This window comes from Oncorhynchus mykiss, chromosome 6 (assembly GCF_057628025.1).
Source record: "Oncorhynchus mykiss isolate SJ-2025 chromosome 6, ASM5762802v1, whole genome shotgun sequence".
NCBI classification, from domain to species: Eukaryota; Metazoa; Chordata; class Actinopteri; order Salmoniformes; family Salmonidae; genus Oncorhynchus; species Oncorhynchus mykiss.
In genome coordinates this window covers 2,228,723-2,255,341 of record NC_143027.1, presented here as the reverse complement: position 1 = coordinate 2,255,341, position 26,619 = coordinate 2,228,723, and the positions used below count along the sequence as shown (strand labels likewise).

Below are 26,619 nucleotides of genomic sequence, written 5' to 3'. Positions count from 1 at the left end.
CAGCAGAGCGGATGCTTTACCGCAGAGCGGATGCTTTACCGCAGAGCGGATGCTTTACAGCAGAGCGGATGCTTTACAGCAGAGCGGATGCTTTACCGCAGAGCGGATGCTTTACAGCAGAGCGGATGCTTTACCGCAGAGCGGATGCTTTACAGCAGAGCGGATGCTTTACCGCAGAGCGGATGCTTTACCGCAGAGCGGATGCTTTACCGCAGAGCGGATGCTTTACAGCAGAGCGGATGCTTTACCGCAGAGCGGATGCTTTACAGCAGAGCGGATGCTTTACCGCAGAGCGGATGCTTTACCGCAGAGCGGATGCTTTACCGCAGAGCGGATGCTTTACAGCAGAGCGGATGCTTTACCGCAGAGCGTATGCTTTACAGCAGAGTGGATGCTTTACCGCAGAGCGGATGCTTTACCGCAGAGCGGATGCTTTACCGCAGAGCGGATGCTTTACAGCAGAGCGGATGCTTTACCGCAGAGCGGATGCTTTACCGCAGAGCGGATGCTTTACCGCAGAGCGCAGAGCGGATGATTTACAGCAGAGCGGATGCTTTACCGCAGAGCGGATGCTTTACCGCAGAGCGGATGCTTTACCGCAGAGCGGATGCTTTACCGCAGAGCGGATGCTTTACCGCAGAGCGGATGCTTTACTGCAGAGCGCAGAGCGGATGCTTTACCGCAGAGCGGATGCTTTACCGCAGAGCGGATGCTTTACCGCAGAGCGGATGCTTTACTGCAGAGCGCAGAGCGGATGCTTTACCGCAGAGCGGATGCTTTACCGCAGAGCGGATGCTTTACAGCAGAGCGGATGCTTTACCGCAGAGCGGATGCTTTACCGCAGAGCGGATGCTTTACAGCAGAGCGGATGCTTTACAGCAGAGCGGATGCTTTACCGCAGAGCGGATGCTTTACCGCAGAGCGGATGCTTTACTGCAGAGCGCAGAGCGGATGCTTTACCGCAGAGCGGATGCTTTACCGCAGAGCGGATGCTTTACCGTAGAGCGGATGCTTTACCGCAGAGCGGATGCTTTACCGCAGAGCGGATGCTTTACCGCAGAGCGGATGCTTTACAGCAGAGCGGATGCTTTACCGTAGAGCGGATGCTTTACTGCAGAGTGGATGCTTAACATGGTAGAAGAATAATAATACCATAAAATACATAATTGCATCATATGGCCAATGAGAATCTCCTGCTGCCCATGAATAGGAGAAGATAAAGTCATCATACTGAGTGGCTTCAGAAAGTATTCACAACCCTTGACCTTTTCCACATTTTGTTGTTACAGCCGGACTTTAAAATAAATTAAATTGAGATGCTGTGTCACTGGCCTACTCACACTATCCCATAATATCAAAGTGGAATTATGTTTTTAGACATTTTTTTTAAACAAATTAATAAAACATGAAAAGGATGAAATGTCTTGAGTCAGTCTAAGTGTTCAACCCCTTTGTTATGGGAAGCCTAAAATAGTTCAGGAGTAAAAATGTGCTTAACAAGTCACATAATAAATTGGACTCACTCTGTGTGCAATAATAGTGTTTAACTTGATTGTTGAATGACTCCTCTCCCCCACACATACAATTATCTGTACGATCCCTCAGTCGAGCAGTGAATTTCAAACACCGATTCAACCACAAAGACAAGGGTGGTTTTCCAACACCTATTAGTAGATGGATTAAAAAAAGCAGACATTGAGTCACTTTCAGCATGGTGAAGTTAATTACACTTTGGATGGTGTATCAATACACCTGTATCTTTGTGGTGACTGAGTGTATCTTCTAACTCAGTTGCCGGAGAGGAAGGAAACCGCTCAGGGATTTCACAAACAGTTAGAGTTTAATGGTTGTGATAGGAGAACTGAGGATGGATCAACAACATTGTAGTTACTCCACAATACTAACCTAAATGACAGTGACAAGAAGGAAGCCTGTACAGAATACAAATGTTCCAAAACATGCATCATGTTTGCAATAAGGCACTAAAGGAAAACTGCTAAAAAATGTGGCAAAGAAATTAACTTTACGTCCTGAACACAAAGTGTTATGTTTGGGGCAAATCCAATACAACACATCACTGAGTACCCCTCTTCATATTTCAAGCATGGTGATGGCTGCATCACGTTATGGGTGTGCTTGTCATCAGCATTTCGGATACAAGCAAATGGAATAGAGCTAAGCACAGGCAAAATCCTGGAGGAAAATCTGTTTTAGTCTGATTTCCAATAGACACAGAGACTAATTCAGCAGGTCAATAAACTAAAACACAAGGCCAAATCTACACTGGAGTTGCTTACCAAGATGACATTGAATGTTCCTGAGTGGCCTAGTTACAGTTGACTTAAATCAGCTTAAATGGCTATTTAGCAATGATCAACAACCAACTTGACAGAGCTTGAAGAATTAAAAATAATAATGTGCAAATATTGTAATATTTAGGTGTGCAAAGCTCTTAGAGACTCACCCAGAAAGACATCTGTAATCACTCTTACAGACTTACCCAGAAAGACTCACATCTGTAATCGCTGGCAAAGGCTTTTTTATTTAAATAGTCAAGTCAGTTAAGAACAACTTATTTTCGTTGACGGCCTAGGAACAGTGGGCGACAGATTTCTACCTTGTCAGCTCGGGGATTCGATCTTGCAATTATTAGTCCAACGCTTATTAGTCCAACGCTCTAACCACTAGGCTACCTGCTGCCCCAAAGGTGATTTGCTGCCAAAGGTGATTCTAACATGTATTGACCCAGGGTTGTGAATACTTATGTATATTAGATTTTTTTATTTTATTTCATTTGCAAAAAAAGCTACAAACAAGTTTTCACTTTGTCTTTATGAGGTATCGTGTGTAGATGGGTGAGAAACCAATCTCAATTGAATCCATTTGAATTCAGGCTGTAACACAACACAATGTGTAATAAGTCAAGGTGTAATGAATACTATCGGGAAGTTTCCCTAACCATGAAACTGCACAGTTTCTTCATATCAGAAGTGTTAACTATATGTTTTATGTTGTGTTTCTATTATTACTTACAATGGGCCTCAGGATGGTATCTCTGTGCATTCAATTTGCCGTCGGTAAAATAACATGCCATTGTGTTCGTTGTCCGTAGCTCATACCATAACCCCACCGCCACCATGGGGCACTCTTGTTCACAACGTTGACATCAGCAAACCGCTCCCCCACATGACGCAATACACGTGGTCTGCGGTTGTGAGGCCAGTTGGAAGTTCAGCCAAATTCTCTGAAACGACATTGGAGGCGGCTTATGGTTGAGAAATGAACGTTAAATTCTCTGGCAACAGCTCTGGTGGACATTCCTGCAGTCAGCATGCCAATTGCACGTTCCCTCAAAACTTGAGACATCTGTGGTATTGTGTTGTGTGAAAACTACACATTTTAGAGTGGCATTTTATTGTCCCCATCACAAGGTGCACCTGTGTAACGAGCATGCTGTTAAATCAGCTTCTTGATATGCCACACCTGTCAGATGGATGGATAATTTTGACAAAGGAGAAATGCTCACTAACGGATGTAAAAAAATGTGTGCACAACATTTTAGAGAAATAAGCTTTTTGTGCATATGAAGAATTCAGCTCAAGAAACATGGGACCAACACTTTACATGTTGTGTTTATATTTTGTGCACAGTATCAGTCAAAATGTTGGACACACCTACTCATCCAAGGGTTTTTCTATATTTTTTACAACTTTCTACATTTTAGAATAATAGTGAAGACAAACTATGAAACAACACATATGGAATCGCGTAGCAACCAGAAAAGTGTGAAACAAATCAAAAAATATTTGAGATTCTTCAAAGTAGCCACCCTTTTGCCTTGATGACAGCTTTGCACACTGTTGGTATTTTCTCAACCAGCTTCATGAGGTAGTCACCTGGAATTCATTTTAATTAACACGTGTGCCGTGCTAAAAGTTAATTAGGGGTGGCATACAGAAGATAGCCATATTTGGTAAAAAGACAAAGTCCATATTATGGCATGAACAGCTCAAATAAGCAAAGAGAAACTACAGTCCGTCAATACGGAAAATGTGAAGAACTTTGAAAGTTTCTTCAAGTTCAGTCGCAAAAACCATCAAGCACTATGATGAAACTGGCTCTCGTAAGGACCGCCACAGGAAAGGAAGACCCAGAGTTACCTCTGCTGCAGAGGATAAGTTCATTAGAGTTACCAGCCTCAGAAATTGCAGCCAAAATAAATGCTTCACAGAGTTCAAGTAACAGAAACATCTCAACATCAACTGATCAGAGGAGACTGCGTGAATCAGGCCTTCATTGTAGCGGGTGCGTAATTGGCAGCAGAGAAGTCAGGCGCAGGACAGCAGAACTGGGTGATAACCGGAGATTTATTAAGCAAAACCAACGGCATCCAGAACAAGCTAAATAGGCACAAAAATAACCCGTTGTGCGCTCACGGGGAACGTGCACAAGCACTACAATAAACAATCCCACACAAAGACATAGGGGTAACAGAGGGTTAAATATACAACAAGTAATTGAGGGAATTGAAACCAGGTGTGAGGAAAAACAAGACAAAATAAATGGAAAATGAAAAGTGGATTGATGATGGCTAGAAGACCGACGACGCCGAGCGCTGACCGAACAAGGAGAGGACCCGACTTCGGCGGAAGTTGTGACATTCATGGTCGAATTACTGCAAAGAAACCACTTCTAAAGGACACCAATAAAAAGAACAGACTTACTTGGGCCAAGAAACAAGTGAACGGATGATCTCCGCATGTGTGGTTCCCACCGTGAAGCATGGAGGAGGAGGTGTTATGGTGTGGGGGTGCTTTTCTCGTGACACTGTCTGTGATTTATTTAGAATTTAAGGCACACTTAACCAGCATGGCTACCACAGCATTCTGTAGTGACACGCCATCCCATCTGGTTTGTGATTAGTGGGACTATCATTTGTTTTTCAACAGGACAATGACCCAGCACACCTTCAGGCTGTGTAAGGGCCATTTGACCAAGAAGAAGAGAGACGGAGTGCTGCATCAGATGACCTGGCCTCCACAATCACCCGACCTCAACCCAATTGAGATGGTTTGGGATGAGTTGGACCGCAGAGTGAAGGAAAAGCAGCCAACATGTGCTCAGGATATGTGGGAACTTGCATGCTGGAAAAGATTTCCGGGTGAAGCTGGTTGAGAGAAGAGTGTGCAAAGCTGTCATCAAGGCAAAGGGTGGATACTTTGAAGAATCTCAAATATAAAATATATTTAGATTTGTTTAACACTTTTTTGTTTACTTCATGATTCCATATGTGTTATTTCATAGTTTTGATGTCTTCACTGTTATTCTAGTTACCTCTGATCTGACCAATACCAGTCCTCTCAGGTTTGACTAAAACACAGCAGGGTGGAGAGCAAATGCTTTTTTCTGACAAACAGGCCAAAACATTTTCAAAGTCTCATGACACAAGAGCGTCCATTATCTGAATACATTCACACCCACGATCCTGTACATTAACAACTACGCAGTGTTATACTACTAAGGTCTTGATAATTACTAAAAGCAATTTGCACAGACTATAAATGCTTCCGTGCTGGCCCTCTTAAGGGGAGAATACACACCTATATCCTTCTACAGAGACGAGATGCAAGTGGTGCTTTGTGACGGCTAACTTTCCTGAGAAAAATGAAATTCCAAAACGTTAAAACACCAAACAATTAAAAACACAAAACAATGACATGATGTCTTTCTTTAAATAGCATGAGTACTCTGACAGCAGTCGAGTCTTTGGTCACATTCCCATGATGCTTGGAAGGGAACGGAAACGTCAGGAGCCACAGACGAACTCAGTGATGCTCTACGCCGCCGAGAAGGTAGATCTGACAGAATCTTCTCGTAACTGACGATGTTTCCCGATGTCATGTTCATCCCTGGCGGCGCGTCTCTCAATGGTTATAGTGTAGTTCTTCCTGTTAGGAACAACAACAAAAAAGCTTTGAGTTCATATTCATTACAATTTTATTTAGAACAGGCAAGTAATGTATGTATACTGTGATGCTTAATGTACAGATGTCATGTCTGTATTCCTATAGCTGTCATGTCTGTATTCCCACTATAGATGTCTGTATTCCCCCTATAGATGTCATGTCTGTATTCCTATAGATGTCATGTCGGTATTCCCCCTATAGATGTCATGTCTGTATTCCCTCTATAGATGTCATGTCTGTATTCCCCCTATAGATGTCATGTCTGTATTCCCCCTATAGCCTGTCATGTCTGTATTCCCCCTATAGATGTCATGTCTGTATTCCCCCTATAGATGTTATGTCTGTATTTCCCCTATAGCCTGTCATGTCTGTATTCCCCCTATAGCTGTCATGTCTGTATTCCCCCTATAGCTGTCATGTCTGTATTCCCCCTATAGATATCATGTCTCTATTCCCCCTATAGATATCATGTCTCTATTCCCCCTATAGCCTGTCATGTCCGTATTCCCACTATAGCTGCCATGTCTGTATTCCCCCTATAGCTGTCATGCCTGTATTCCACCTATAGATGTCATGTCTGTATACCCACTATAGATGACATGTCTGTATTCCCCCTATAGCTGGCAAGTCTGTATTCCCCCTATAGCTGTCATGTCTGTATTCCCCCTATAGATGTCATGTCTGTATTCCTATAGATGTCATGTCTGTATTCCCCCTATAGATGGCATGTCGGTATTCCCCCTATAGATGTCATGTCTGTATTCCCCCTATAGCCTGTCATGTCTGTATTCCCCCTATAGCTGTCATGTCTGTATTCCCACTATAGATGTCATGTCTGTATTCCTATAGCTGTCATGTCTGTATTCCCACTATAGATGTCTGTATTCCCCCTATAGATGTCATGTCTGTATTCCTATAGATGTCATGTCGGTATTCCCCCTATAGATGTCATGTCTGTATTCCCTCTATAGATGTCATGTCTGTATTCCCCCTATAGATGTTATGTCTGTATTGCCCCTATAGCCTGTCATGTCTGTATTCCCCCTATAGCTGTCATGTCTGTATTCCCCCTATAGCTGTCATGTCTGTATTCCCCCTATAGATGTCATGTCTGTATTCCCCCTATAGATATCATGTCTCTATTCCCCCTATAGCCTGTCATGTCCGTATTCCCACGATAGCTGCCATGTCCGTATTCCCTCTATAGATGTCATGTCCGTATTCCCACTATAGCTGTCATGTCTGTATTCCACCTATAGATGTCATGTCTGTATACCCACTATATATGACATGTCTGTATTCCCCCTATAGCTGGCATGTCTGTATTCCCCCTATAGCTGTCATGTCTGTATTCCCCCTATAGATGTCATGTCTGTATTCCTATAGATGTCATGTCTGTATTCCCCCTATAGATGGCATGTCGGTATTCCCTCTATAGATGTCATGTCTGTATTCCCCCTATAGCCTGTCATGTCTGTATTCCCCTTATAGCTGTCATGTCTGTATTCCCACAGATGTCATGTCTGTATTCCCCCTATAGATGGCATGTCTGTATTCCTATATATGTCATGTCTGTATTCCCCCTATGGATGTCATGTCTGTATTCCCCCTATAGATGTCATGTCTGTATTCCCCCTATAGATGCCATGTCTGTATTCCTATAGATGTCATGTCGGTATTCCCCCTATAGATGTCATGTCTGTATTCCCCCTATAGCTGTCATGTCTGTATTCCCCCTATAGATGTCATGTCTGTATTCCTATAGATGTCATGTCTGTATTCCCCCTATAGATGGCATGTCGGTATTCCCCCTATAGATGTCATGTCTGTATTCCCCCTATAGCCTGTCATGTCTGTATTCCCCCTATAGCTGTCATGTCTGTATTCCCACTATAGATGTCATGTCTGTATTCCTATAGATGTCATGTCTGTATTCCCCCTATAGATGGCATGTCTGTATTCCCCCTATAGATGTCATGTCTGTATTCCTATATATGTCATGTCTGTATTCCCCCTATAGATGTCATGTCTGTATTCCCCCTATAGATGTCATGTCTGTATTCCCCCTATAGATGTCATGTCTGTATTCCTATAGATGTCATGTCGGTATTCCCCCTATAGATGTCATGTCTGTATTCCCCCTATAGCCTGCCATGTCTGTATTCCCCCTATAGCTGTCATGTCTGTATTCCCCCTGTAGATGTCATGTCTGTATTCCCCCTATAGCCTGTCATGTCTGTGTTCCCCCTATAGATGTCATGTCTGTATTCCCACTATAGATGTCATGTCTGTATTCCCCCTATAGCTGTCATGTCTGTATTCCCCCTATAGCTGTCATGTCTGTATTCCCCCTATAGATGTCATGTCTGTATTCCCCCTATAGATGTCATGTCTGTATTCCCCCTATAGCATTCATGTCTGTATTCCCACTATAGCTGTCATGTCTGTATTCCCCCTATAGATGTCATGTCTATATTCCCCCAGAGATGTCATGTCTGTATTCCCCCTATAGATGTCATGTCTGTATTCCCCCTATAGATGTCATGTCTGTATTCCCCCTATAGCCTGTCATGTCGGTATTCCCCCTATAGCTGTCATGTCTGTATTCCCCCTATAGATATCATGTCTCTATTCCCCCTATAGCCTGTCATGTCTGTATTCCCACTATAGCTGTCATGTCCGTATTCCCCCTATAGATGTCATGTCCGTATTCCCACTATAGCTGTCATGCCTGTATTCCGCCTATTGATGTCATGTCTGAATTCCCACTATAGATGTCATGTCTGTATTCCCCCTATAGCTGGCATGTCTGTATTCCCCCTATAGATGTCATGTCTGTATTCCCCCTATAGCTGGCATGTCTGTATTCCCCCTATAGATGTCATGTCTGTATTCCCCCTATAGATGTAATGTCTGTATTCCCCCTATAGATGTAATGTCTGTATCCCCCCTATAGCCTGTCATGTCTGTATTCCCCCTATAGCCTGTCTTGTCTGTATTCCCCCTATAGCCTGTCATGTCTGTATTCCCCCTATAGATGTCATGTCTGTATTCCCCCTATAGATGTCATGTCTGTATTCCCCCTATAGATGTCATGTCCGTATTCCCCCTATAGCTGTCATGTCTGTATTCCCCCTATAGATGTCATGTCTGTATTCCCCCTATAGATGTCATGTCTGTATTCCCCCTATAGCTGTCATGTCTGTATTCCCCCTATAGATGTCATGTCTGTATTCCCCTTATAGCTGTCATGTCTGTATTCCCACAGATGTCATGTCTGTATTCCCCCTATAGATGGCATGTCTGTATTCCTATATATGTCATGTCTGTATTCCCCCTATAGATGTCATGTCTGTGTTCCCCCTATAGATGTCATGGCTGTATTCCTACTATAGATGTCATGGCTGTATTCCCCCTATAGATGTCATGTCTGTATTCCCCCTATAGATGTCATGTCTGTATTCCCCCTATAGATGTCATGTCTGTATTCCCCCTATAGATGTCATGTCTGTATTCCCACTATAGATGTCATGTCTGTATTCCCCCTATAGATGTCATGTCTGTATTCCCCCTATAGATGTCATGTCTGTATTCCCCCTATAGATGTCATGTCTGTATTCCCCCTATAGATGTCATGTCTGTATTCCCCCTATAGATGTCATGTCTGTATTCCTATAGATGACATGTCTGTATTCCCCCTATAGATGTCATGTCTGTATTCCCCCTATAGCCTGTCATGTCTGTATTCCCCCTATAGCTGTCATGTCTGTATTCCCACTATAGCTGTCATGTCCGTATTCCCCCTATAGATGTCATGTCCGTATTCCCACTATAGCTGTCATGCCTGTATTCCGCCTATTGATGTCATGTCTGAATTCCCACTATAGATGTCATGTCTGTATTCCCCCTATAGCCTGTCATGTCTGTATTCCCCCTATAGCTGTCATGTCTGTATTCCCACTATAGATGTCATGTCTGTATTCCTATAGATGTCATGTCTGTATTCCCCCTATAGATGGCATGTCTGTATTCCCCCTATAGATGTCATGTCTGTATTCCTATATATGTCATGTCTGTATTCCCCCTATAGATGTCATGTCTGTATTCCCCCTATAGATGTCATGTCTGTATTCCCCCTATAGATGTCATGTCTGTATTCCTATAGATGTCATGTCGGTATTCCCCCTATAGATGTCATGTCTGTATTCCCCCTATAGCCTGCCATGTCTGTATTCCCCCTATAGCTGTCATGTCTGTATTCCCCCTGTAGATGTCATGTCTGTATTCCCCCTATAGCCTGTCATGTCTGTGTTCCCCCTATAGATGTCATGTCTGTATTCCCACTATAGATGTCATGTCTGTATTCCCCCTATAGCTGTCATGTCTGTATTCCCCCTATAGCTGTCATGTCTGTATTCCCCCTATAGATGTCATGTCTATATTCCCCCAGAGATGTCATGTCTGTATTCCCCCTATAGATGTCATGTCTGTATTCCCCCTATAGATGTCATGTCTGTATTCCCCCTATAGCCTGTCATGTCGGTATTCCCCCTATAGCTGTCATGTCTGTATTCCCCCTATAGATATCATGTCTCTATTCCCCCTATAGCCTGTCATGTCTGTATTCCCACTATAGCTGTCATGTCCGTATTCCCCCTATAGATGTCATGTCCGTATTCCCACTATAGCTGTCATGCCTGTATTCCGCCTATTGATGTCATGTCTGAATTCCCACTATAGATGTCATGCCTGTATTCCCCCTATAGCTGGCATGTCTGTATTCCCCCTATAGATGTCATGTCTGTATTCCCCCTATAGCTGGCATGTCTGTATTCCCCCTATAGATGTCATGTCTGTATTCCCCCTATAGATGTAATGTCTGTATTCCCCCTATAGATGTAATGTCTGTATCCCCCCTATAGCCTGTCATGTCTGTATTCCCCCTATAGCCTGTCTTGTCTGTATTCCCCCTATAGCCTGTCATGTCTGTATTCCCCCTATAGATGTCATGTCTGTATTCCCCCTATAGATGTCATGTCTGTATTCCCCCTATAGATGTCATGTCCGTATTCCCCCTATAGCTGTCATGTCTGTATTCCCCCTATAGATGTCATGTCTGTATTCCCCCTATAGATGTCATGTCTGTATTCCCCCTATAGCTGTCATGTCTGTATTCCCCCTATAGATGTCATGTCTGTATTCCCCTTATAGCTGTCATGTCTGTATTCCCACAGATGTCATGTCTGTATTCCCCCTATAGATGGCATGTCTGTATTCCTATATATGTCATGTCTGTATTCCCCCTATAGATGTCATGTCTGTGTTCCCCCTATAGATGTCATGGCTGTATTCCTACTATAGATGTCATGGCTGTATTCCCCCTATAGATGTCATGTCTGTATTCCCCCTATAGATGTCATGTCTGTATTCCCCCTATAGATGTCATGTCTGTATTCCCCCTATAGATGTCATGTCTGTATTCCCACTATAGATGTCATGTCTGTATTCCCCCTATAGATGTCATGTCTGTATTCCCCCTATAGATGTCATGTCTGTATTCCCCCTATAGATGTCATGTCTGTATTCCCCCTATAGATGTCATGTCTGTATTCCCCCTATAGATGTCATGTCTGTATTCCTATAGATGACATGTCTGTATTCCCCCTATAGATGTCATGTCTGTATTCCCCCTATAGCCTGTCATGTCTGTATTCCCCCTATAGCTGTCATGTCTGTATTCCCACTATAGCTGTCATGTCCGTATTCCCCCTATAGATGTCATGTCCGTATTCCCACTATAGCTGTCATGCCTGTATTCCGCCTATTGATGTCATGTCTGAATTCCCACTATAGATGTCATGTCTGTATTCCCCCTATAGCTGGCATGTCTGTATTCCCCCTATAGATGTCATGTCTGTATTCCCCCTATAGATGTTATGTCTGTATTTCCCCTATAGCCTGTCATGTCTGTATTCCCCCTATAGCTGTCATGTCTGTATTCCCCCTATAGCTGTCATGTCTGTATTCCCCCTATAGCCTGTCATGTCTGTATTCCCCCTATAGCTGTCATGTCTGTATTCCCACTATAGCTGTCATGTCCGTATTCCCCCTATAGATGTCATGTCCGTATTCCCACTATAGCTGTCATGCCTGTATTCCGCCTATTGATGTCATGTCTGAATTCCCACTATAGATGTCATGTCTGTATTCCCCCTATAGCTGGCATGTCTGTATTCCCCCTATAGATGTCATGTCTGTATTCCCCCTATAGCTGGCATGTCTGTATTCCCCCTATAGATGTCATGTCTGTATTCCCCCTATAGATGTAATGTCTGTATTCCCCCTATAGATGTCATGTCTGTAGCCTGTCATGTCTGTATTCCCCCTATAGCCTGTCTTGTCTGTATTCCCCCTATAGCCTGTCATGTCTGTATTCCCCCTATAGATGTCATGTCTGTATTCCCCCTATAGCTGTCATGTCTGTATTCCCCCTATAGATGTCATGTCTGTATTCCCCCTATAGATGGCATGTCTGTATTCCTATATATGTCATGTCTGTATTCCCCCTATAGATGTCATGTCTGTATTCCCCCTATAGATGTCATGTCTGTATTCCCACAGATGTCATGTCTGTATTCCCCCTATAGATGGCATGTCTGTATTCCTATATATGTCATGTCTGTATTCCCCCTATAGATGTCATGTCTGTATTCCCCCTATAGATGTCATGTCTGTATTCCCCCTATAGATGTCATGTCTGTATTCCTATAGATGTCATGTCGGTATTCCCCCTATAGATGTAATGTCTGTATTCCCCCTATAGCTGTCATGTCTGTATTCCCCCTATAGCCTGTCATGTCTGTATTCCCCCTATAGCCTGTCATGTCTGTATTCCCCCTATAGCCTGTCATGTCTGTATTCCCCCTATAGCTGTCATGTCTGTATTCCCCCTATAGATGTCATGTCTGTATTCCCCCTATAGCCTGTCATGTCTGTGTTCCCCCTATAGATGTCATGGCTGTATTCCCACTATAGATGTCATGGCTGTATTCCCCCTATAGATGTCATGTCTGTATTCCCCCTATAGATGTCATGTCTGTATTCCCCCTATAGCCTGTCATGTCTGTATTCCCCCTATAGCTGTCATGTATGTATTCCCACTATAGCTGTCATGTCTGTATTCCCCCTATAGATGTCATGTCTATATTCCCCCAGAGATGTCATGTCTGTATTCCCACTATATCTGTCATGTCTGTATTCCCCCTATAGATGTCATGTCTATATTCCCCCTATAGATGTCATGTCCGTATTCCCACTATAGCTGTCATGTCTGTATTCCCCCTATAGCTGTCATGCCTGTATTCCCCCTATAGCTGTCATGCCTGTATTCCGCCTATTGATGTCATGTCTGAATTCCCACTATAGATGTCATGTCTGTATTCCCCCTATAGCTGGCATGTCTGTATTCCCCCTATAGCTGTCATGTCTGTATTCCCCCTATAGATGTAATGTCTGTATTCCCACTATAGATGTCATGTCTGTATTCCCCCTATAGATGTCATGTATGTGTTCCCCCTATAGATATAATGTCTCTATTCCCCCTATAGCCTGTCATGTCCGTATTCCCACTATAGCTGCCATGTCCGTATTCCCCCTATAGATGTCATGTCTGTATTCCCCCTATAGCTGTCATGCCTGTATTCCACCTATAGATGTCATGTCTGTATACCCACTATAGATGACATGTCTGTATTCCCCCTATAGCTGGCAAGTCTGTATTCCCCCTATAGCTGTCATGTCTGTATTCCCCCTATAGCTGTCATGTCTGTATTCCCCCTATAGATGTCATGTCTGTATTCCTATAGATGTCATGTCTGTATTCCCCCTGTAGATGGCATGTCGGTATTCCCCCTATAGATGTCATGTCTGTATTCCCCCTATAGCCTGTCATGTCTGTATTCCCCCTATAGCTGTCATGTCTGTATTCCCACTATAGCTGTCATGTCTGTATTCCCCCTATAGATGTCATGTCTATATTCCCCCAGAGATGTCATGTCTGTATTCCCACTATAGCTGTCATGTCTGTATTCCCCCTATAGATGTCATGTCTATATTCCCCCTATAGATGTCATGTCCGTATTCCCACTATAGCTGTCATGTCTGTATTCCCCCTATAGATGTCATGTCTGTATTCCCCCTATAGCTGTCATGCCTGTATTCCCCCTATAGCTGTCATGCCTGTATTCCGCCTATTGATGTCATGTCTGAATTCCCACTATAGATGTCATGTCTGTATTCCCCCTATAGCTGGCATGTCTGTATTCCCCCTATAGCTGTCATGTCTGTATTCCCCCTATAGATGTAATGTCTGTATTCCCACTATAGATGTCATGTCTGTATTCCCCCTATAGATGTCATGTATGTGTTCCCCCTATAGATGTCATGTCTGTATTCCCACTATAGCTGTCATGTCTGTATTCCCACTATAGCCTGTCATGTCTGTATTCCCCCTATAGATGTCATGTCTGTATTCCCCCTATAGATGTCATGTCTGTATTCCCCCTATAGCCTGTCATGTCTGTATTCCCCCTATAGATGTCATGTCTGTATTCCCCCTATAGATGTTATGTCTGTATTTCCCCTATAGCCTGTCATGTCTCTATTCCCCCTATAGCGGTCATGTCTGTATTCCCCCTATAGCTGTCATGTCTGTATTCCCCCTATAGATATCATGTCTCTATTCCCCCTATAGATATAATGTCTCTATTCCCCCTATAGCCTGTCATGTCCGTATTCCCACTATAGCTGCCATGTCCGTATTCCCCCTATAGATGTCATGTCTGTATTCCCCCTATAGCTGTCATGCCTGTATTCCACCTATAGATGTCATGTCTGTATACCCACTATAGATGACATGTCTGTATTCCCCCTATAGCTGGCAAGTCTGTATTCCCCCTATAGCTGTCATGTCTGTATTCCCCCTATAGCTGTCATGTCTGTATTCCCCCTATAGATGTCATGTCTGTATTCCTATAGATGTCATGTCTGTATTCCCCCTGTAGATGGCATGTCGGTATTCCCCCTATAGATGTCATGTCTGTATTCCCCCTATAGCCTGTCATGTCTGTATTCCCCCTATAGCTGTCATGTCTGTATTCCCACTATAGATGTCATGTCTGTATTCCCCCTATAGCCTGTCATGTCTGTATTCCCCCTATAGATGTCATGTCTGTATTCCCCCTATAGCTGTCATGTCTGTATTCCCACTATAGCTGTCATGTCTGTATTCCCCCTATAGATGTCATGTCTGTATTCCCCCTATAGATGTCATGTCTATATTCCCCCAGAGATGTCATGTCTGTATTCCCACTATAGCTGTCATGTCTGTATTCCCCCTATAGCTGTCATGTCTGTATTCCCCCTATAGCTGTCATGTCTGTATTCCCCCTATAGATATCATGTCTCTATTCCCACTATAGCCTGCCATGTCTGTATTCCCACTATAGCTGTCATGTCCGTATTCCCCCTATAGATGTCATGTCCGTATTCCCACTATAGCTGTCATGTCTGTATTCCCCCTATAGATGTCATGTCTGTATTCCCCCTATAGCTGTCATGCCTGTATTCCCCCTATAGCTGTCATGCCTGTATTCCGCCTATTGATGTCATGTCTGAATTCCCACTATAGATGTCATGTCTGTATTCCCCCTATAGCTGGCATGTCTGTATTCCCCCTATAGCTGTCATGTCTGTATTCCCCCTATAGATGTAATGTCTGTATTCCCACTATAGATGTCATGTCTGTATTCCCCCTATAGATGTCATGTATGTGTTCCCCCTATAGATGTCATGTCTGTATTCCCACTATAGCTGTCATGTCTGTATTCCCACTATAGCCTGTCATGTCTGTATTCCCCCTATAGATGTCATGTCTGTATTCCCCCTATAGCCTGTCATGTCTGTATTCCCCCTATAGATGTCATGTCTGTATTCCCCCTATAGATGTTATGTCTGTATTTCCCCTATAGCCTGTCATATCTGTATTCCCCCTATAGCTGTCATGTCTGTATTCCCCCTATAGCTGTCATGTCTGTATTCCCCCTATAGATATCATGTCTCTATTCCCCCTATAGATATCATGTCTCTATTCCCCCTATAGCCTGTCATGTCTCTATTCCCCCTATAGCCTGTCATGTCCGTATTCCCACTATAGCTGCCATGTCCGTATTCCCCCTATAGATGTCATGTCTGTATTCCCCCTATAGCTGTCATGCCTGTATTCCACCTATAGATGTCATGTCTGTATACCCACTATAGATGACATGTCTGTATTCCCCCTATAGCTGGCATGTCTGTATTCCCCCTATAGCTGTCATGTCTGTATTCCCCCTATAGATGTCATGTCTGTATTCCTATAGATGTCATGTCTGTATTCCCCCTATAGATGGCATGTCGGTATTCCCCCTATAGATGTCATGTCTGTATTCCCCCTATAGCCTGTCATGTCTGTATTCCCCCTATAGCTGTCATGTCTGTATTCCCACTATAGATGTCATGTATGTATTCCTATAGATGTCATGTCTGTATACCCACTATAGATGACATGTCTGTATTCCCCCTATAGCTGGCAAGTCTGTATTCCCCCTATAGCTGTCATGTCTGTATTCCCCCTATAGCTGTCATGTCTGTATTCCCCCTATAGATGTCATGTCTGTATTCCTATAGATGTCATGTCTGTATTCCCCCTGTAGATGGCATGTCGGTATTCCCCCTATAGATGTCATGTCTGTATTCCCCCTATAGCCTGTCATGTCTGTATTCCCCCTATAGCTGTCATGTCTGTATTCCCACTATAGATGTCATGTCTGTATTCCCCCTATAGCCTGTCATGTCTGTGTTCCCCCTATAGATGTCATGGCTGTATTCCCACTATAGATGTCATGGCTGTATTCCCCCTATAGATGTCATGTCTGTATTCCCCCTATAGATGTCATGTCTGTATTCCCCCTATAGATGTCATGTCTGTATTCCCCCTATAGCTGTAATGTCTGTATTCCCACTATAGCTGTCATGTCTGTATTCCCCCTATAGATGTCATGTCTGTATTCCCCCTATAGATGTCATGTCTATATTCCCCCAGAGATGTCATGTCTGTATTCCCACTATAGCTGCCATGTCTGTATTCCCCCTATAGCTGTCATGTCTGTATTCCCCCTATAGCTGTCATGTCTGTATTCCCCCTATAGATATCATGTCTCTATTCCCACTATAGCCTGCCATGTCTGTATTCCCACTATAGCTGTCATGTCCGTATTCCCCCTATAGATGTCATGTCCGTATTCCCACTATAGCTGGCATGTCTGTATTCCCCCTATAGATGTCATGTCTGTATTCCCCCTATAGCTGTCATGCCTGTATTCCCCCTATAGCTGTCATGCCTGTATTCCGCCTATTGATGTCATGTCTGAATTCCCACTATAGATGTCATGTCTGTATTCCCCCTATAGCTGGCATGTCTGTATTCCCCCTATAGCTGTCATGTCTGTATTCCCCCTATAGATGTAATGTCTGTATTCCCACTATAGATGTCATGTCTGTATTCCCCCTATAGATGTCATGTATGTGTTCCCCCTATAGATGTCATGTCTGTATTCCCACTATAGCTGTCATGTCTGTATTCCCACTATAGCCTGTCATGTCTGTATTCCCCCTATAGATGTCATGTCTGTATTCCCCCTATAGCCTGTCATGTCTGTATTCCCCCTATAGATGTCATGTCTGTATTCCCCCTATAGATGTTATGTCTGTATTTCCCCTATAGCCTGTCATATCTGTATTCCCCCTATAGCTGTCATGTCTGTATTCCCCCTATAGCTGTCATGTCTGTATTCCCCCTATAGATATCATGTCTCTATTCCCCCTATAGATATCATGTCTCTATTCCCCCTATAGCCTGTCATGTCTCTATTCCCCCTATAGCCTGTCATGTCCGTATTCCCACTATAGCTGCCATGTCCGTATTCCCCCTATAGATGTCATGTCTGTATTCCCCCTATAGCTGTCATGCCTGTATTCCACCTATAGATGTCATGTCTGTATTCCCCCTATAGATTTTCCTGTAGATCAGTGCTGTCTTTGAGGTTAAAATGAAGCTCGAATCCAGTTGAAATGTGCCAAACACCACTGAACGTAACTTTCAGTTTCAGCGGTTGAAATTCTGTTTTACCTGATGAAGTAGAAGGCTATGAGCAGTGCAGTCCCCAGCAGAGCTCCCACTATGATCCCAGTAACGGCAGATACTCCTAGTCCACCTGCTCGGAGAGGAAGACGGAGGCTATTAGTTAGGCTAACGACACCTCTGCTACACACCCGTGTTACACTATATTTTCTTAACTTGATTGTCTAGAGTGCCAGATAGGTGGGGTGTGCAGGTATTCAGCCCTTCGGGGACTACCTCAGACAAGCTCATCGTGTGGAGGATGATTTCAAATGTATATCGAAAACCGGAGATGAATACCTGCAGGCTAGATCTGAATACCTGCATGCTAGAGCTGTATACCTGCATGCTAGATCTGAATACCTGCATGTTAGAGCTGAATACCTGCATGCTAGAGCTGAATACCTGCATGCTAGAGCTCAATACCTGCATGCTAGAGCTCAATACCTGCATGCTAGAGCTGAATACCTGCATGCTAGAGCTGAATACCTGCATGCTAGATCTGAATACCTGCATGCTAGAGCTGTATACCTGCATGCTAGATCTGAATACCTGCATGTTAGAGCTGAATACCTGCATGCTAGAGCTGAATACCTGCATGCTAGAGCTCAATACCTGCATGCTAGAGCTCAATACCTGCATGCTAGAGCTGAATACCTGCATGCTAGAGCTCAATACCTGCATGCTAGAGCTGAATACCTGCATGCTAGAGCTGAATACCTGCATGCTAGATCTGAATACCTGCAGGCTAGAGCTGAATACCTGCATGCTAGAGCTGAATACCTGCATGCTAGAGCTGAATACCTGCATGCTAGATCTGAATACCTGCAGGCTAGATCTGAATACCTGCAGGCTTGAGCTGAATACCTGCATGCTAGAGCTGAATACCTGCATGCTAGAGCTGAATACCTGCATGCTAGAGCTCAATACCTGCAGGCTAGAGCTCAATACCTGCAGGCTAGAGCTGAATACCTGCAGGCTAGAGCTGAATACCTGCATGCTAGAGCTGAATACCTGCATGCTAGAGCTCAATACCTGCATGCTAGAGCTCAATACCTGCATGCTAGAGCTCAATACCTGCATGCTAGAGCTGAATACCTGCATGCTAGAGCTGAATACCTGCAGGCTAGAGCTGAATACCTGCAGGCTAGAGCTGAATACCTCATGCTAGAGCTGAATACCTGCATGCTAGAGCTGAATACCTGCATGCTAGAGCTGAATACCTGCAGGCTTGAGCTGAATACCTGCAGGCTTGAGCTGAATACCTGCAGGCTAGAGCTTCTGTTTCCTTTATTAGCTCTAAAGTATTGTAGAGCTCCTGCATCTAAATATATACAGTACTGTCGAGTCTCATGTCAAGCACTGAACCCCTACATTAAACATCTGCACGGAGCCCCAACATTAAACATCTGCACTGAGCCCCTACATTAAACATCTGAGACAAAACTTGGGGTGTTTCAATCTCATGGTTTGATGTGTGGAGACAGAGACAGAAGCTGTGGAGATAATTTACATGATGTGTCAGACAGGTCTGTGTTTGTTGGTGGAGACAGAGAGAACAGGACAGGTCTGTTTGTTAGTGGAGACAGAGAGAACAGGACAGGTCTGTTTGTTAGTGGAGACAGAGAACAGGACAGGTCTGTTTGTTAGTGGAGACAGAGAACAGGACAGGTCTGTTTGTTAGTGGAGACAGAGACAACAGGACAGGTCTGTTTGTTAGTGGAGACAGAGAGAACAGGACAGGTATGTTTATTAGTGGAGACAGAGACAACAGGACAGGTCTGTTTGTTAGTTGAGACAGAGACAACAGGGCAGGTCTGTTTGTTAGTGGAGACAGAGACAACAGGACAGGTCTGTTTGTTAGTGGAGACAGAGAACAGGACAGGTTTGTTTGTTAGTGGAGACAGAGAGAACAGGACAGGTCTGTTTGTTAGTGGAGACAGAGACAACAGGACAGGTCTGTTTGTTAGTGGAGACAGAGAGAACAGGACAGGTATGTTTATTAGTGGAGACAGAGACAACAGGACAGGTCTGTTTGTTAGTTGAGACAGAGACAACAGGACAGGTCTGTTTGTTAGTGGAGACAGAGAGAACAGAACAGGTCTGTTTGTTGGTGAGTGTAGTGGTGGAGACATACACAATAATTTGTGTCTTATTATTTTAAGCACACTGTGTTTTTGTCTATTTTTGTGACTAAGATGAAGGTCAGATCAAATTTTATGACCAATTTATGCAGAAATCCCGGTAATTCCAAAAGGTTCACATAGTTTTTCTTGTCCCTGTATATTAGAGATAATTTACATGATTTGTCTGGCAGGTCTGTGTGGTGCACTCTGTGCCGTCCTTTCAGTGTGAAGAGTTCAGGGTTGAACACCGGAAGCATCTGGAAACTCTCGTTCACACCAAAGTAGTTACACACCGTCTGAAAACACAAACACCAAAGAGGTTAGCTACAGACCTCTGAAACAAGGACAGTCAATCTCATACTCTGTTAGCATTTTCCTGCTGGCTGCAACTCAAAAAAAGGTCCATAAATATAAAGATCATTAAGATCATATTACAGAATCAGTAACAATAAACACAGCACGCAAAGAAACTGAAAGAAGTGATCCCATCCCAGTCCCCCAGCATCCCATCCCATTCCCCCAACGTCTCATCCCATTCCCCCCAGGGTCCCATCCCATTCCCCCCAGGGTCCCATCCCATTCTTCCAACGCCCCATCCCATTCTTCCAACGCCCCATCCCATTTCCCCCAACGTCCCATCCCAGTCCCCCAACCCCTCATCCCAGTCCCCCAACCCCGCCATTCCCCCAGCGTCCCATCCCATTCCCCCAACGTCCCATCTAAGTCCCCCAACCCCTCATCCCATTTCCCCCAACCCCTCATCCCATTTCCCCCAACCCCTCATCCAATTTCCCCCAACCCCTCATCCCATTCCCCCCAACCCCTCATCCCATTCCCCCCAACCCCTCATCCCATTTCCCCCAACCCCTCATCCCATTTCCCCCAACCCCTCATCCCATTCCCCCCAACCCCTCATCCCATTCCCCCCAACCCCTCATCCCATTCCCCCAACGCTCCATCCTATTTTTCCATATTCTGTTCCAATCAGGCTTCTACTGCAGTGGGCTAAATCAGGGTCACACAGAGTTCTTTAACCTTCTACTGCAGTGGACTAAATCAGGGTCACACAGAGTTCTTTAGCCTTCTACTGCAGTGGGCTAAATCAGGGTCACAGTGTTTCTTGGTAGTCTTAAACAAATCACCTTATACACCTCACACACATGGTTCTGGGCTTAACAAAAAGAAGACGCCTGCACTATGTCAGATATAGAGTTGAAATGTATTACATTTTGAGTTTGCATCCCAATAGTATGCTTTATATACGTCACAGAAGACTGAAATATAACACACCTGTTCGACATAGAAACACTGGCAAGTTTTTGGGGAAATTATCTTTATTAACTATGATATTATGAAAAACATGAATAACATTCCACTCGCTTTTGAGCATTGACTCCAGGAAAAGTGCTACAGGGTTTCTCAGGTTCACTTAGATCTGTAGACCATACTTTTTTAATGGCTAGCTCAGAATATGAGCATTCCAAAAGGTGTTTATATACTATGGAGATCAGTCCTTTCGGAAGCCCAGATCATTTATTTATAAATTCCATCATTAGATGGTTCGGTAGTTGGCTTTCCCAAGGGACTCCAGAGGCCAGCATTGCTGACCTAAGTTGGAAATCTAGAAAAAAAAGGAGTTGCCTGGTCATGTGTATTTCAAATCTAAATGTAATATCTTGGAATTTATTTCAAACCATTACTATCTATGACATGGATAGGGTACGGATTACACATTTGGAACATAGGGGGATGCAAAAGACGGCCCTCGCGATTGCCAAGCATTATTGTGAAATATTGGAGTATTTGCATACCAATTTGATTCCCAGTTACATTGTTTTTCAATGTACAGTCCTTTATGAAGATAATCTATAAGGGGGCATTTGACAAGACAAATGGCAGTATATGGTTTAAACCCGTCGGATCACTGGGGAGGCAGGAGGTTACAGGATTAGGTTGAAGTTATCTGTTCTTACATCATAGGTATTGGGTCGGTTTGCTTTTTAGATTATTATTATTAATACAATCACATAGACAGGTGGGACCTGATCCTAGATTACCACTCCTACTGAGAGACTCTTCATGACCTGATCCTAGATCACCACTCCTACTGAGAGACTCTTCATGACCTGATCCTAGATCACCACTCCTACTGAGAGACTCTTCATGACCTGATCCTAGATCACCACTCCTACTGAGACTCTTTCTGACCTGATCCTAGATCACCACTCCTTCTCTGGGATGCTCGGCCCTCTGAATGACGGCCCTGATCAAGAGCCATGCAGGAGGTTCAGGATTAGGTTGAGGCCCTGTTCTTACCTCATAGGTGCCTGACTCTGTGTTGGTCATGCTCATCACAGAGAAGTCTCCATATCTGTCCCCGTTGAAGTCCATAGACACCTGACCTGCGATGCCTGCCCAGCGACCAGAGGACCAGCGGCATGTAAAGAATGGCAGAATTAATTAGCTACAAGAGCCCAACATTCCAAGGAAAACAGAGAACAGAGAGCGGAGTGGAGAAATTCCAGCACCGGCCAATATAACAGGAAATCCCATCTCTCCTCCCGCCGTTTGTGTTGGCAGGCCCTAGTAGAATTGTAATTTCATCCCTCCGCCTGTGTTCCCAAATGTTTGGCATTTAAAAAATATTATTTCTATTAACAAGAAAATATGACCCTGTTCTTGACAATTCCTACTGACGAAAACATCGTTATTTAAGAGCTGGCAATGTGGTGGTTTGGCCTCTTAACCGGTTTGTCCAGTGGACATGTGCTCTGCGACTGCAATCTAATCATTGCCGATGAAAGGCAACACTGTAGTCAGCGTTGCCTCTGACTCATCCCCCTCCAAATTAGACAACACATTAATTGTAGTTTAGCTTTCATATTCTGTTGTCTTGAGGAGATATTCTGGTGCTGCAATCCTACACACATTCTGCAAAGGAAATCTGGGGGATTTCAACAGTTTTCTGGTTAACAGGTCTGGGGATATGACTTTTTGGTTAACAGGTCTGGAGAGACAGAATGCTGCACTAGCTGCTCACTCTACTCTATATTACACTGAGACAGAATCCCTGTGTAAGGAATAGGGTGACATTGGGACACGTATCTCACTGTGTAAGGAATAGGGTGCCATTGGGACACGTATCTCACTGTGTAAGGAATAGGGTGCCATTGGGACACGTATCTCACTGTGTAAGGAATAGGGTGACATTGGGACACGTATCTCACTGTGTAAGGAATAGGGTGACATTGGGACACGTATCTCACTGTGTAAGGAATAGGGTGACATTGGGACACGTATCTCACTGTGTAAGGAATAGGGTGCCATTGGGACACGTATCTCACTGTGTAAGGAATAGGGTGCCGTTGGGACACGTATCTCACTGTGTAAGGAATAGGGTGCCGTTGGGACACGTATCTCACTGTGTAAGGAATAGGGTGCCATTGGGACAGTAGCCATTGGGACACGTATCTCACTGTTTAAGGAATAGGGTGCCATTGGGACACGTATCTCACTGTGTAAGGAATAGGGTGCCATTGGGACATAGGTTTAATAATGAGCAGAGGGTTTTTTGTTTTTTTTACCTTCAAATGTTCTGTTCCACATGCGATAGGTGATCTCTGCTCCGTCCTTCTTGGTGAGGCCGTTCCTGATGGCTTCGTGCAGCGCCAGGGCGTACAGCAGCAATGCATCATGGAACCCTTCCACGAACATGTTGATCTGGAGGGGGAGACAACAGACAGGAATATTAGAATCACAATAATACATGAAGATAGGGATGAAACTAATGAATGAATGACAGATTCATCACTTTAAAAAAAAGGAACCAAAAACAGATAGTCCTTTCATACTGTTACTACATAAACAAGGTGTTGTCTTGCAGTGGGTCTCTGGCATTCAAATACTTTAGAGTGATTAATGAGAAGAAAACATTGGACCCAGATGCAAAAGTCTGTTAGATGGATCCGTTCCTCTTTACTCAGGTTGTCAAGGCAACTGCCAACAACTAATTTGGCAATTTATTGAAGGGAGGGAGGGAGGGAGGGGGGGGGATGATGGGAGGAAGGAGAGCTGATAACAGAGGATGGTAGGGTAAGGTACAGAAGAGGTCGTCCCCGCCCCAGTCTGGTGATGGCAGGGGAAACACTGAATTCCAATGCATACGTAACATCTCAGAATGATGATTCAAATCAAATCAAACTTTATTTGTCACACGCGCCGAATACAACAGGTGTAGACTTTATGTCACAACCTACTAGGAGTGGTGGGTTGGAATCAGGCGCAGAGAGCAGGGTTCAGTAAATCGTGATTTATTTTCCGACCAAAAAACGGTCACGCCAACATACGCGAGCATAGAACAGACCAGCCCAAACACAGGACCAAACAGTCCGGAGAATACACACATGAAACCACAACCAACAGAGTAACAAAAACAATCCCGCACAAAACAATCCCGCACAAAACAATCCCGCACAAAACTACTACATATAGGGAAGCTAATTAAACTAAAATACACACAGGTGAAACTAATAAGACAAAACCAACCGACAAACGAAAAAGGGATCGGTAGTGGCTAGTAGGACGGTGACGACGACCGCCCCGAGCACCGCCCGAACAGGCAGGGGAGCCAACTTCGGCGGAAGTCGTGACACCTTACTGTGAAATGCTGACTTACAAGCCCTTAAACCAACAGCGCAGTTGAGTTAAGAAAATATTTACCAAATAAAGTTTCAAAAATAATTAAAAGTAACACAATAACAAGGCTATATAGAGGGGGTACAGGTTAGTAATGTCTAGTATCATAGAGTTGTATGATCTTCATTAACAAAGTAACACTGAATATTTCAGCCTGATTTGTATTTTGTGTTTGTGGAAACAAAATGCCCACTGCTTACCATATCAGTCATGAAACACCACAGAAAATCACAGCCATAATTTTATTTTCACTGGCAATTTACAACCTAAGTACTAGAAAAATAATGAGTTACTCCGCATACACAGTCTCTTACTAAACAAACAATTTGGTCTATGTTTGTTTTCACGAAAAAAAAAAAAAAAAGATATTGAAATGTTTCCCATTCCACTTAGACACAGTGCGTCATTGTGTGTGATTACCCATCTCATAGCGTGGTCCTGTAGAAGACCTGTATGCTGCGTTCTAATGGGGCACAACAACATGCTCTACCTCGTTCTACGTGGTCTCCTCTAAGCCAGATGATTCATGGAGGAACCAAGGTTCATCTCACCTCCATTTTCCAACACAGTAATCAGTTTTCTAAAACAATGTTCTCTTTAATCAACTGTAACTATGTGTCTTTACTTCCTTTCAGTAATATATATTAATATATATATATATATATATATATATATAATATATAATATATATATTTTTTTTCCCCACCTTTATTTAACCAGGTAGGCCAGTTGAGAACAAGTTCTCATTTACAACTGCAACCTGGCCAAGATAAAGCAAAGCAGTGCGACACAAACAATAACACAGTTGTTACACATAAACAAAAGTACAGTCAATAACACAATAGAAATAAAAATATAAAGATCGATGTACAGTGTAGAAGACTAGGGAGGTAAGGCAATAAATAGGCCCTAGAGGTGAAAATAATTACAACTTAGCATTAATACTGGAGTGATAGATGTGCAGATAATGATGTGCAAGTAGAGATACTGGGGTGCAAAAGAGCAAGAGTATAAATAACAATATGGGGATGAGGTAGATGGATGGGCTATTTACAGATTGGCTGTGTACAGGTACAGTGATCGGTAAGCTGCTCAGATAGCTGATGCTTAAAGTTAGAGAGGGAGGTATGGGTCTCCAGCTTCAGAGATTTTTGCTATTTTTGTTCCAGTCATTGGCAGCAGAGAACTGGAAGGAAAGGCGGCCAAAGGAAGTGTTGGCTTTGGGGATGACCAGTGCAATATACCTGCTGGAGCGTGTGCTACGGGTGGGTGTTGCTATGGTGACCAGTGAGCTGAGATAAGGCGGGCTTTACCTAGCATAGACACATAGATGACCTGGAACCAGTGGGTTTGGCGACAGACATGTAGTGAGGGCCAGCCAATGAGAGCATACAGGTCGTACTATATGTGGCTTGGGTGACAAAACGGATGGCACTGTGATAGACTACGTCCAGTTTGCTGAGTAGAGTGTTGGGGGCTATTTTGTAAATGACATCGCCAAAGTCAAGGATCGGTAGGATAGTCAGTTTTACGAGGGTATGTTAGGCAGCATGAGTGAAGGATGCTTTGTTGCGAAATAGGAAGCCGATTCTATATTTAATTTTGGATTGGAGAT

General features: G+C 43.8%; 1 protein-coding gene and 1 long non-coding RNA gene across 2 annotated transcripts in view; one reads left to right on the top strand and one right to left on the bottom strand.

Annotated features, from left to right (window-relative positions):
- Positions 1 to 1,821: 1,821 nt before the first annotated feature.
- On the top strand, positions 1,822 to 5,120 carry LOC149982712 (uncharacterized). Its single transcript, XR_016496475.1, has 2 exons — positions 1,822 to 4,033; positions 4,273 to 5,120. It is a non-coding gene; the product is annotated as an uncharacterized LOC149982712 (long non-coding RNA).
- LOC110525063 (atrial natriuretic peptide receptor 3) overlaps positions 3,620 to 26,619 on the bottom strand; it is a 69,875-nt gene continuing 46,875 nt past the window's right edge. The window contains exons 4-8 of the mRNA XM_036979197.2: positions 23,894 to 24,029; positions 22,626 to 22,720; positions 20,485 to 20,605; positions 18,193 to 18,277; positions 3,620 to 5,948 (exon numbers count right to left, since the gene is read on the bottom strand). Coding sequence (XP_036835092.2) covers positions 5,837 to 5,948; positions 18,193 to 18,277; positions 20,485 to 20,605; positions 22,626 to 22,720; positions 23,894 to 24,029 — 549 coding nt within the window. The 3' untranslated portion in view covers positions 3,620 to 5,836. The remainder of the gene's footprint in view (positions 5,949 to 18,192; positions 18,278 to 20,484; positions 20,606 to 22,625; positions 22,721 to 23,893; positions 24,030 to 26,619) is intronic.